Genomic DNA, 13663 nt, shown 5'->3' with positions numbered 1-13663 from the left:
TATAATTTTAATAAAAATGTCTATATCAAACAATCAAATAAGTTATCAAATATTAAAAAATAATCAAAAACAACACTAACATATTTAAAAACACTATAAAAATAATAATACATAACACGCAATAACTATAAAAAATAATATATAAAATCCTGAAATATAAATAAAATCCTAAAATCCTAAATTTAATAATCCTAAAGATTATTATACCAAATAACAGATATTAAAAATTGACGCTCCTCACTGGAAATAGAAGGTCTGACAGCACTGCATTATGGGATACAGTATTCTGTACAATGTGTATTTTAACAAATGCAGTAGATCTTCCATATTTTCTGTTCATACAGAAAATTTGCACACTGTGCACAGTATAATGCAGCCACAGAGTTGTAGAATGTTAGTATGCTATTGTGTACAATATTTTTGTAATTCCGTTTGATGCCGCTAATTGTGCAGAAATTACACACTGCATCTTTAAACAGCCACCTTTAGCTTGGTTAAATGTGTTTTACAATCACAGACTCAAATGGATGTCTGGGGTAAGCAGAGTTTTGCACTCTCAGCAGTCTGACATGAGCATTAGAGCTTTTCAAGAAATCTGATCTTAACAAAGAGACTCTCTAGACATCATTTTATATCATTTTGGAGCCATGTTTCTGCTTAGCTTGATGATGTCATCCTGCAGTTCCACCATGTTGGTCATAATGTGGTCATACATCGATCACCTTGATAAAACGAGAGAAACGAGAAGAGTAATTTATGCACATTAACGTGTCACACACCTGCTGTGAGTGGGAGCTGTCTGAGGGCACTGTGCTCATCATATGCCTTTCTCTCTCTGTTTTCTTCTTATCCTCTATCTCTGCTGAGGAGCATTGAAACTTCTCCAAGAAAAGGGACATTTCAGCTTTTGCAAAAATAGCAATGGCAAAAAGAACAATGTACCTCTCCGTCTCTCTCTGCTATCTTTGTTCCACCCTGTCTCTCTTCTATAACTCTCACTTACGTTGTTTTGGTGTTCTTCTTTTTATCGTGGCACATGTTCTGCTCAGTTGAAGAATGAAGACTGCTGCAGGAAGAGGTCTGCATTAACATAACAATCCCTCCAGGGGTGAGATCTGATTAAAGGCAGGGCATCACTGCATAACAGAGACACTGCACTCGAGAGTCTCACTCTATCTCTCCCTTGCCTTTCTACAGGCTTTCTAATAGTCATGTGATGTTTTTTATTCAAGCACTAGATCGGGTTGAAATGGTAGAACTGGGGCTTAAACCAAACACTGGTCAAGCATACCACTGTCTCACCAAAAACAACGACAACATCAAACGCTTTCTCCCAATCAACAGCTCAACAGATAATGATTGATAGTTAAAGAGTCAGATGCTTTTTGTAACAGTCACTACTACAGCTAAATATGCTAACACTTGCTACTACAGCTAAATATGCTAACAGTTACTCGGAAATCTACATACTGTATATTTACTGTAACAGCCATAGATATTCACTACTACAACTAAACGTGCTTACAACTGCTACTACAGCTACTTAAAAATAGTCTATTAAACAAAACAACCATACAGCTGCAGATTTATCAAAATAGTCACTACAACAGCTAATGATGTAGCTAATAATAGTCGCTACTACAGCAACTTATTCACTCACTCATTTATTCATGTACAAAAATTGTCATTTAAAGAGAGGGGTTAGACAATAGAAATATATTTACCATATATTAAGTAATTGAAAATACAATAACTTTGGGTCGATACAAATTTTTCATTTTTTTGAAAGAAGTCTCTTTTGCTCACCAAGGCTGAATTTATCTGATCAAAAACAAAGCAAAATTGGGAAATATCATTACAATTCAAAGGGGTCCTATTATGCTTTTTCACTTTTTCAACTTTAGTTAGTCTGTAATGTTGCTGTTTGAGCATAAAAAAAGATCTGCAAAGTTACAAAGCTCAAAGCTCAAAGATATTTTATTTAACAGAAATCACTTTTCAAAAACTACAATGAACGACTCGTTTGGACTACAACGCATATTTTCTGGGATTTGTGATATCACAAATATCGACGAATGGGACGAGACCTGGTTGAGCTGCACTAGAGAAAGCAATGAGTGTTATCACTATGTCAGAGACACGCTAGCTTTCCCAAGGCAGATGAACTTAAGAGTGCTTACAGTCATCCAGGTTTAAATTAGGGATGATATGTTGTTGCCTTATTAAAAAATATGCTATACATTTAAAATAAATGTATTTTAATTTGATAGTTTATACTTATATATAAATACATTCATGAATGCTTTTAATGAATGGATTTTATAATAATACAAATAGCAATGTATAACATTTTACCATATTTAGTGCAACACTTTTATTTGTTCTTCACAAAATATTGTTTTTTCACTAAATGTTTGGATTTCTAAAATTATTGTGCACTGATTTTTCTAGAATAACTTTTGCTGCCGAATTATCCACTGACCTAGTTTATGATACATTTTTGTCATAGATTATAAATATACATAGGCCTATATTTTTTCATATTTGTTTATTTTATTTTTCTTTATAATGAAGTAGTCTGCATCTAGTAGATTGTGAAAGAATGCTTATCAGTTCCACACAGAGATATATAAATTCTACATTTATTTAAATGAGGGGGAAAAAATTCACTGGTATCGGATCGGTATCGGCCAATACCGAACCCTAGGTATCGGAATCGGTATCGGAGGCGAAAAAGGCGGATCGGAGCATCCCTAGTTTAAATCGCGCTTAAATTGATTTGATTTTGGACAGGAGTTCGACAGAGAGATTTCCCCTCTAGGCAGTGATCTGCTGTCCAGATCAGTCAGCGGGACTCTTGTCATTATTGCACCACACGCCGTCATCATAGGCATTTGCATGGCCCTATCTCACCTGCTCTCAGACCCTTACAATTAACTACACTGTTTTTGCTACTTTCCTTTTTGTATGTGAATATAAAATATATTGATTAGCTAACCTCTATGCCGTTCATCAGTGTCCTGTCCCATATTACATACTTGCAGTCTTTCAATGGCTGTTTCAGTGTGTATCCACAAAGTTTTAGATTTCAGTTTTAAAGGGGTCCTATTATGCTTTTTCACTTTTTCAACTTGAGTTAGTCTATAATGTTGCTGTTTTAGCATAAAAAAAGATCTGCAAATTTAGAAAGCTCAAAGTCCACTTCAAAAGGAGATATTTTATTTAACAGAAATAATTTTTCAAAAACTACAACGAACGACTCGTTTGGACTACAACGCATATTTTCGATATATATCACAAATATCGACGAATGGGACGAGACCTGGTTGAGCTGCACTAGAGAAGGCAACCAGTGTTATCATTATGTCGGAGACACGCTAGCTTTTCAAAGGCAGACGAGCTTAGAGTGGTTACAATCATCCGGGTTTAAATCTCGCTCAAATTGAATATTTACACTGAAGCTCGCAGGCGGCTATGGTAAGGGGCGTGACATTTCCCGACCAGGCGCCGAGTGCTGCCAATCACAACACACACTGGCCCAGCTAACCAATCCCTGCACATTTCGTATTTCAGAAGGCGGGCCTTCATTTGATACAGGAACTATTCGAGCCGTTCATGCCAGACTGGGGAGAGAGGTGTTGTAATAATGTAAAATATATGAAAAATAATGTGTTTTTCCCAAAACAAACACCCCCAAAACAAAATCAAGACTATGTAAAAGAGCATAATAGGACCCCTTAAAAACTACTTTTTTAAAATAAATTTTCTTGTATATTTTTATACAGTATATTATCAATATATATCCTCCAGAAATCATTCTAATATGCTGATTTGCTGCTCAAGAAACATTTCTTATTATTATCAATGTTGAATAAAGTTCAAAAGAACAGCATTTATTTATTTTCCTGTAACTTTTGAGCAATTTAATGCATCCTTGCTAAATAAAAGTATGCATTTGTTTAAAGAATTTTTATTAAAATTAAAAAAATAAAATAGGTATGCAGATTGTATTTAAAGACTCCTTATTTAGGCAGGTCAATCATAAACATAACTCAGAAATTTGTCTGCTATAACAGGACACTTCCCGTTTTATAAGGTTGCTATTTGCCATAAACAACATACAGTAAACAAACCATACAACTGAACAAAGTGGGTTAAACACATGAAGTATCCAGTCAGACGTCAACATTCAAGCTGGAGAGGACTAGAGGACTTAACTCACCCTGTTAAAGCGCTTGGCCTGGAAGAGGTGCCCGTTCACCCGGTACAGCTTCCTCCATCGTCTAGCTCCACGGCGGTAGATTGATTCTAGGAGAGAGAGGAAACGGTTGTATAGGAGCAGCATGAAGACTTGAGGAATGAAAAAAAATCAATCCCAACACAGAATGAGGGAAGTGGATTCAAAGAGGAGTGATAGAATAAGGGAGATGGACAGAGGTGTAGCTGGTCTTGACCCTGAACGTAGACGGATTTTGACTGCAACTGGATGAAAACCTGTCCCACAGAAGAAAGCTATCAATCCCTCCCTCTCTCTTGCTCTCTTTCGTTGCATCCCTGTCTCCATCTGACCCACCCTCCTCTTCTCACTCTCTAGTTTCTGCTCTCTTGTCGTTCTGTTATTCCCTGCAGCATCATTTCAGTCACATGTCGGCAGTCTCAAGTAAGAAGTGACAAGCATCTACATTGACCTAAATTGATTCAACCAGAATGAGACTCTGATCTGCTGCCTGGGGTTTTGTCTTTATGTGTCACCACCTTGAAAACATAAACAATGACCTTTTTGGGAGGTTTCTGAGCTGTCCTGATTGACCAAAATACTGACTGCATCTGAAAATTAGGTAGGTGTCCAAAATAGTGTGCCAGGGTTTCTCATGTCGGTCCAAACCTGTATGACTTTCTGCGGAATACACAAAAGATATTAGGAACAATGTTTTTGTCACCATGAAAGTCAGTGGGGTCCAAAACAACACTGTATGGACAATTTTCAATCTTTTGTTTTCCCCCTTGACAGACAAAAGTCATACAGCTTTAGAACAATGTGAGAGTAAATGATGACAGAATTTTAATTTTCATTATCCCATTACGTTAAGTACCACCTTAAAAGAGAACTTCGTTGATTTTCATCCAGCTTTGTTTTGTTGCTATGTCTGTATTATAAGTAAATGTGGATTATTTTCCCATGTCACCGTCACCAAGATATCCCCGTTTATTTGTCAGCAAAAGTCCACCGGATGATGAAGTCCACGAAAACAACTTTTTGGACAGCTACATGGCTACAGATTGCACTTTTTATCCAAAATATGATATTCTGATTGAGCTTAGTGCATTATGGGTGTTGAAGTTTTCCTACCTTTTTCACCACAGCACTTTTTCTCTGTTTTCTATAGTTTCGTGGCACCAATTCTACACCGATTGTGAGTTTCTACTGCATAGACAGTCAACTTTTATTAAAACTGTCTTGCCAGCGGTGAATCACCCCTTTAAGTAGCTAAATTTGCTTATTACAAATGAAAATGATGTGGACAGAACCAATGGTATTTATCACTAAAGATACAATGATATTGCATAAATAATGGTATTTAAACTCTTTAAAGGCAAACACCATTTTGTCCTCGATGGTGACCCACAGGTACGTCAGATACCTCTATCTCTCTCCGTTACAATACTCCAAATGTTCCAGTTAAGTTGGCAGACCATCATCATTTTCGAGCGTAAGGGAGAGGCTGAGAATTGTGCTCAAGCCCTGGAGATTTGCTGTGTCTGCTGCTGTTTCATGTTTCTTCCCTCAACTGCAGCTCAGTTACGTAAAACCGATAAATATTGAAATATTGTCAAAACTTTCAAGTGTCAGCCACTAATGAGCACCGGAGGAGATTCAAAGGCCTGGGACGCTTGTGTGTATGAGAGAGAGATCTAAGCAAAATGAGTAAATGAAAGTCTGCATTAAGCCCTCAGAAACTAATGTGTGGCATAAAGTAGAGCTTGAATATTTAATTCCAATAACAATATACATGCAGCTTTGGAGTATACTAAACATAAAATGTAAGCGTAAAACAACACTCATCACATATATACACCACACGCACATGCACACACACATTCAGACATTCAATGTGTCGCTTACATCAAACCTACACAACATGAATGATTTATTAATAGAACATGATAAAGCTGAAACTCACAGTCTTCCAGAGGATGCCCCAACAGAGCAGTTCAGCATGAGGAGAGGAGCAGAGTTTTAAACTTTAACATCAAACCCCATGAGGCTGACTGGGGGAAAAACAGCCACTGTCATTGTTTTATACGGCCAGACAAAAAGCTGTATCTTTTTCTTGTGTGGATTACGTAATATAAAATAAATCTTGTTAAAATGATATGATAAATTGAAGTATATTTCCGAATTGACTATTTCTTACTGATCACATCATGTATCACATGGAAACATAGGATGTTGAAAAATCAGAACCTTGTTCCTAAAGAACTATATTATTGTTGTCATTGGTCATTAAAACAGATGGCCCCGCCAAAAATCACATCATTGGTTGAACCAAAATGAGTCTGTCGGGCTGGTTAAACAAATGGAGTTACTTTTGATAGTGCCACAGAGCCACAGTTTTGACACCTACATCAACCTATAATTAATAGCTTAGTCTGCATATTAAGCTAAGAGAGGAAATTTTTTTTTTTTTTATGTCCATCTGTATTTATATATCAATTAATATTCAGCATCTTGGCCTGCCTTGATGTTAGTTTTCACATGCCAAAAATTCATTCAGTCATAACAAAGATCATTACCATTCAAAATTTGGGGGTTGGTAAGATTTTCTCTAATTCTCACCCAGGCTGGATTTATTTGATCCAAAAAATACAGTAATATTGTGAAATATTATGATGATTTAAAATAACTGTTTTCTGTTTTAATGTTAAAATGTAATTTATTCCTGTGATGACAAAGCTGATTTTTTTCTTATGATTATCAATGCTGAAAACAGTTGTACTGCTCAATATTTGTCATACAACCATCACACATTTTTTCAGGATTCTTTGCTGAACAGAAAGTTCAAAAGAACAGCATTTATTTGAAATACAACATTGAAATCAGGGACGAGGGGAAGTAGGGGTGCTGAGGGGGCTGCAGCACCCCCTGTTTTCACATGGTTGCAAATGCAACGACGTGACCCCGCCCCCCCTCCTCTTTTACCCATCACGGACACACACAGCACCCCCAACCAAAAACATCTTCCCGCGCCCCTGATTGAAATGTAATTATTTTATATATTATGTCTGTAACGCCCCTTATGATCATTTTAATTTAAATTTCTGAACCCAAATTTTTGAATGGTATAGAGTACATATAAATATAATAGCAATAAAACCCTGTTAATTTACTGTATAGTGTAAGACATTATGACTTTTTCACCTGAAAACCACTATAAGTGGACTTAATAAGTGAAAAACAAAATGCTATAGAAATATATAACATGGCACATTTAAATTTATACATTTCTCAGCTGATTTTCTCCAACAAATGTTTAAAACAGCCAGTCTCTACCTTATACTCTAGCTTCTGCCAGCAAACAAAATAATTCACAATGTTCCTCTCCTTCAACAAAGCAGTGACAGACCTCAACAGAACTACAAACGATCATACCCTCACAGAGCACAGCGCTGCTGCAGCCCAAGAACAGCTGCTCAGGAAACAGCTATGTGTTTGCTATCATAATCATCCAGATGGCCACTGAAACACCTGTTCTTCGACCTGTAAGGCTGCATGTATATATCTGAAGCCCAGCCAACATCTTGGCTCAGAAATTGGCCACACAATGGCATTCATTTCTGAATGTGAGAGATGAAATCATGTATTTGTTATAATCTACCTCACAGAAGTCTCTCCTCTCAATCCTACAACTGTCGCAGTCGGAAATTGCCTCAAAGTCCTTTAAAACTAAAGCAACTGTAAAAGCAAGCTTGGCTCTGACTTGCACTGGGAAATTTGGCAACATCTTTCATGACATGTTAGTGATTTTGAGTCACAATGATGCATTCAAGTGATTCACTCATGAAGGAACTGCTTTTAAAGCCTCTTTCCTGCTTGAGTGGAGTGGAGCTGATACCAATCGCCTGGAAACGGCCTAGTTGAGGGTGCGGCAGGCACAAATTCAATTTTTCCATCATTGCCATGGCAACATACACTCTCTCCTGTGCCACGCGTGGCAGATGCCAGCAGCTCTGGTGGATGAGACATCCGGTCGTGAGAGTTGACACTCAAACAAACACACTACATGCAATAATAAACTGAACATCCAGCAACGTCTACAACAAAAATAAAGTGGTTTGCCAAATGTTGTGCAACAAAACGCATCACTGACAACACTGTGAAGTGCAAAAACAGGCATCAAAGGAGGAACATCAAAAATAAGAACTAGAAGCTCTACTTTTAAAACTAGATGCTGCTCTGAGCTCCATTAAATCGGAGCAGTCTCTTATAATTTGGTTGGTTTGTAGATATTTGCATCAAAAGTGCAAATTTTTTCATTTACTGTAGCTTAAACTGGTAGAGCAGGCCACTAACAATGCCAAGATCATCGTTCCAGTTGCAGGGAACACATAAATTGACAAGGTTTGCCTTGAAAGTCACTTGCAAAGCATCTAGATCCAGATACAGAAATAATTCCTCAGTAGAATGTGATGGAAAAAAAACACAAAAGATATCTGCTCTTTCTCTCTTCTCATTCTGTATAAAAGAAGCTGGATCTATGCGCATCTCCTCAAATCTGAAAGTGTTTGATCGTGCAAAATATTCACAGGCCTTAAGACAGCATCAAATCATCTAAAACACTAGGTGACTGTTCTGAATAGACTGCATTGCCAACCGAAAACAGTACAGTACCAAAACAGTTTACTGACCCAAAGTGAACAAAAAAATGTCCTCAAAATCAAATATTTTTATTTATAATATTATATATTATAATTAGGGATGCACCCGATACTGCGCTCCTGTACTCGTACTCGTAAAAATGCCCAGATACCAATATTACCAAAAGCCGATACCACACAGCGTGTGAACAGAGCTGCTTCTGCGAGGCGTATTTGGAGTTTCAGCGCGAGAGCGCCCTCTGGCCTTTGGATGGAGATTTACTGCTGATCACAGAACCGTGCTTCACTGAAAGATACGCATGACAATGGCAGCTTCTGTCGAATCGCAATTTCGATTCCATTTCGATTTATCGTGCAGCCCTAGAGAGTAGAATGGAGATATTACAGATTAAGGATGTCTATGAAGTACATGTAAGTAATTAATATTATGTTAAACATTCAGTATCCCTGCCTGTATAGTGGATGTGCGCAAGCTGATAAGCAGAGCGCAAGGCGGCACAGATGTGCAAGCTTGTCGAGTGAATATCTCACAGGCATCACAGGAAAGTTTGTAGTTCGCTGGGATATTTCAAAAGCAAGTAAGTAAAACAATGCACAAATTACTAAAGTTATTTGACGGTAAGGAGAGAGAGAGTGATAGAGAGAGTCTGAGAGCGCGCATTTCTGTTGCATGATCTTGATTGCGGTTCGCTCCATTACGCATGCACTTGGATTCAAACTAAATCGTAAATATAAAACAAACAAAAATTATCGGGGCATTCACTATAAACAACATTTATTTTAAACGTCAAGCATACACGACTTTATTTAAAGCAAAAGTGAAACTAGCAGACTGTGTGAAATGCGCTAGGCTATAAGTGTCTCTCTCATTCTGCACCAATACAAACGTGTGCGCGCTGCGTATGTTTAGCTTGCTTTAAGGATAAAGTATACTTCGGTTTTTACTCGTACACGATGGTCCACGTACAGTGCGCGTGACTCAAATTACATCACCAAAATAGTATGCGCGTACTCGTATAATGTATAACGTGTGGTTCCCTGTATTATTTTAGGGAAACGTTTTGTGATTACAGTATTGAGCTGCTGCAATGGAGCAGCTCTAATGCGCCATTAAAATGAACAGTGAAAGTAACAAAAGCTTATACAACACATTTTAACAGGTATAATTAAGTATGGAAATAACTGAAGCAAATATCTGTTTGCTAAATGAAGCTAACTAACATGATTCATATTATTATTATTTTGTTTCTGTACCCAATATTTAAAAATAATTACAAATGCTGTGAAAATACAGGTATCGGTATCGGCGAGTACCAAAAATGAAAGTATCGGTATCGGACTCATTCTGAAAAAAAGTGGTATCGGTGCATCCCTAACTATAATGAACTGCTTTTTGCAATATGCTAAATTATTGATATGACAAAACAGACAATTTTGTAAATGCATAATATCAGAATTGAGTTTTTCCAGCATAACACAAACACTAAATAATGTATTAGTATTAGCCAGATTAGAAAGCAACAGATTAATTTACAGCTATATATATAGTATGTATGTGTGTGTGTACTGGTTTAAATATCCTGGTGGGGACTTAAACCTGACTACACACATGCTCATGGGGACTCGTGTCACGGTGGGGACCTAAATTGTGGTCCCCACGGGTACAAAAGCTTATAAATCATACAGAATGAAGTTTTTTGAAAATCTAAAAATGCAGAAAGTTTCCTGTGAGGGGTAGGTTTAGGGGTAGGGTTGGTGTAGGGCAATAGAAAATACGGTCTGTACAGTAGAAAAACCATTACGCCTATGGAGAGTCCCCACAAGGATAGCTGACCAGACATGTGTGTGTGTGTTTGTGTGTGTGTGTCATGTGATATGGACGACAACGAGAACTGATTTATTTATTTTAGAGTAATGAAACTATAAATGATTTTCCCCCTTTCTGGAGAGCTGTTGTTTTTCTCCATTCTTTTTTTTTTTTTTGACAGAACACCAGATGATGTTGATGTCACAACACACAATTACACAGCAACACCTTTGCTTTAAGTGTGTGTGTGTGTGTGTGTGTGTGTGTGTGTGTGTGTGAGAGAGAAAGTGAGGGACTAATTAAAAAGAGAGAGCCGAGGTCTTTAGAGCTGTCATCGTTAAGATCTATCTCTAATCTTATTAACTTTCCCCCTACAGGGAGAGACCTGCAGAAATCACACTGTGCTGTTGCCATAGTTACCCTGCACTATTTTTGTCATTATTTCTAACATTTGACCACAGAGAGAAAGAGTACTCCATGTCCACAACCAACAACATCACATGACCATTTCAGCCGCGCATTTACCACTTCTACCTGGCTTGAAAGAAGAGCCAAAAAACTGCCATGAAAACAAATATTTCACAGTTTTCTCAGTTTCTCAAGCTATTGCACGGCTTCTGACAACTTAAATTTAGTGCACAAGTCATATGGACCACTTTTAAGGTGCCAATACACTTCCAGTGAAATTGAAGCACAAACTGGTTTGACATCCTTTTAAAAAAAAAGTTCTTTTGGAGTTCACTTCAAAACTAAAAAAGTTCTTTTGGAGTTCAAAACAGCTTGCCAAAGCAAAATTTCTGGAAAGTTTGGTCAAAAATGACCAGCCTTTTAAAAATTGCTTTCAAATATCGCATTATGCAATATTATCAACAAATTAACAAAATGGTACAAAAAGGTTGTTTTTTTTTCAGTAAGTCAGTAAGTTATAGTCCAATGCAGTAATATTAACTAGCATTTTTTAGGAAATGAAAATGTCTAAATGTGCAATTCAGTGTCTAACAACAATATAATGTTATGAAACATTTTCAGACTACCAACCTTGAAGTTAATGTATCATAAAATTAAATACAAAATTGACACTTTTACTTCCTTTGACATTTAATAAATTCCTCCTCCACGGAAATGACTTTTCTTTTCTCAAGACTAAATCAAGGTCACACTGGCGGGGACAAATAATATTAACCAATAACATCATGGCCTACATTTCATGATTCAATCAAACACTGATGGGTAAAACTAAGTTATATCCAAACATTATTTCCCACTGAAATTCTATTTCACTTGAAAATGCAACATACTACAGAAGTTAAATGCATGGAAAAATCATCACGGTGAAAACATTCATCAAAGGCATCAGCACTTACTGTACATACAATATGATAGTTTAATAAGCAAAATGACTGTGATTTTTTCCACTTCTGAATGACTCTAATCATAACTGTGCTCTCATTCTCCATCCCTGCTGTCCTTAATTGCCCCGTCCTCTTTAATGTTTACACTTAACCGGTGACACCAACTGCTCAGTCAGAGCACGCTCATGAACCTACACCCGTCATTATAAATCTGCCCTTGCTCCAGTGGATGGAGGGCGATGCTGCACCTGAGGGTATAAGCAGGACTGGAATAGAGTCAACGCTGGCATTCTCCACACCAAACTGAATTAGCACAGCTGAGATGTGATCATACGACGCTACTTAGTCAAGTCAGTTGTTATCAGTCGTCATTGTGACCGCAGACACACACGCAGTGCACTTAACATATTCATTTGACCTTGTTAATCAGAGCTGGAATCGTGCCAGATCATTCTTCACTCAATCACACACAGTCATCTTTCATCTGTGATGTCAGAAGACAGACGACAGGCGTCCTCTGACTGCTGTACAGATCATATGTTCTCTGATTAGGACTATAATGAGTAGGACAGGTGTTACAAACAGCATGACCCCAAAAAAAACTATTTTAAATAAAAGCTGTTCTTTTGAATTTTTCAAAACTTTTGCATACAATTATGCTTTCTAAGCCGAAATCTCAGAATACAGTCTAATACCACTGTTGTATTGCACAATAAAACAAACTTAAAGGGTTAGTTCACCCCAAAATGAAAATTAGGCTGCGTTTTACTCATTTGAATATGGATATTTTTCTTACAAAAACGCATCGATTCGCTACAGGAGGCCTTTGTTCACACTTTTTTTTGTGGAAGGGTGCTTTTTATTTCACGTCTTTTGGACAGAAGCAATGCAACACTCACTGAGTGCAACGATAGAGCTTGAAAGATCAAAGACAATTTTTAATATAACTCCGACTGGATTCGTCTGAAAGAAGAAAGTCATATACACCTAGGATGCATCGGGGGTGAGTAAAACACAGTCTAATTTTCATTTTGGGGTGAACTAACCCTTTAACAATTATTCTGTGCATCTTTAACACTAATGACAATAATGCATCAGAGAACTTTCCAAGACACTTGGGAATGTTTCACTTGATGAAATACGAGACAAATGCGGCATTAATGGTAGGCTAAGTTAAAAAGACTGCAGGTATCATGGCAGTGATCCAGGTCTCTGACCTTAAATTGAACAATGGCTTTGGAGCCGGAAAGTCTGCACTGGATTGCATTGAATATCTGCTACTGGCGATGAAAAGAGAGTAAGAACGGGAGTTATGGAATAATCAAACTTCATCTTCACATCAGAACCCATCTCACGTTCGTAGATAAACAACATGAAAAGACGACAGGATTAAATTTAATTTGTGGCTAAATACATTACCTAAATCTAGTTGATTGTTTTCTCTTCTTTAGTTGATCTCTGCTGAATCCACAATGAGACAATATTTTTCTGTTGCAAAGGCTGTTCCTAATGTCACCAACTTATATAGCACATATATAGAGATGTGTGTGTGTGTATTTAGACATATATAAAATATATACACATTTGTATATATATATATATATATATATATATATATACACTGTAC

General features: G+C 37.1%; 1 protein-coding gene across 5 annotated transcripts in view; it reads right to left on the bottom strand.

Moving 5' to 3' along the window:
• The window catches only part of LOC107743854 (protein kinase C zeta type-like), a 105416-nt gene that overhangs the window by 46474 nt on the left and 45279 nt on the right, over window positions 1–13663 (bottom strand). For all 5 annotated transcript variants that reach the window (XM_016557291.1, XM_016557294.1, XM_016557293.1 and 2 more), the window contains one exon: window positions 4223–4308. In XM_016557291.1, coding sequence (XP_016412777.1) covers window positions 4223–4308 — 86 coding nt within the window. The remainder of the gene's footprint in view (window positions 1–4222; window positions 4309–13663) is intronic.

The sequence above is a fragment of the Sinocyclocheilus rhinocerous genome, unplaced genomic scaffold (assembly GCF_001515625.1).
Source record: "Sinocyclocheilus rhinocerous isolate Xijiao unplaced genomic scaffold, SAMN03320098_v1.1 scaffold377, whole genome shotgun sequence".
Lineage (NCBI taxonomy): Eukaryota > Metazoa > Chordata > Actinopteri > Cypriniformes > Cyprinidae > Sinocyclocheilus > Sinocyclocheilus rhinocerous.
The sequence above is the reverse complement of the archived record's forward strand: the minus strand, read 5'-3'. Positions and strand labels throughout refer to the sequence as shown.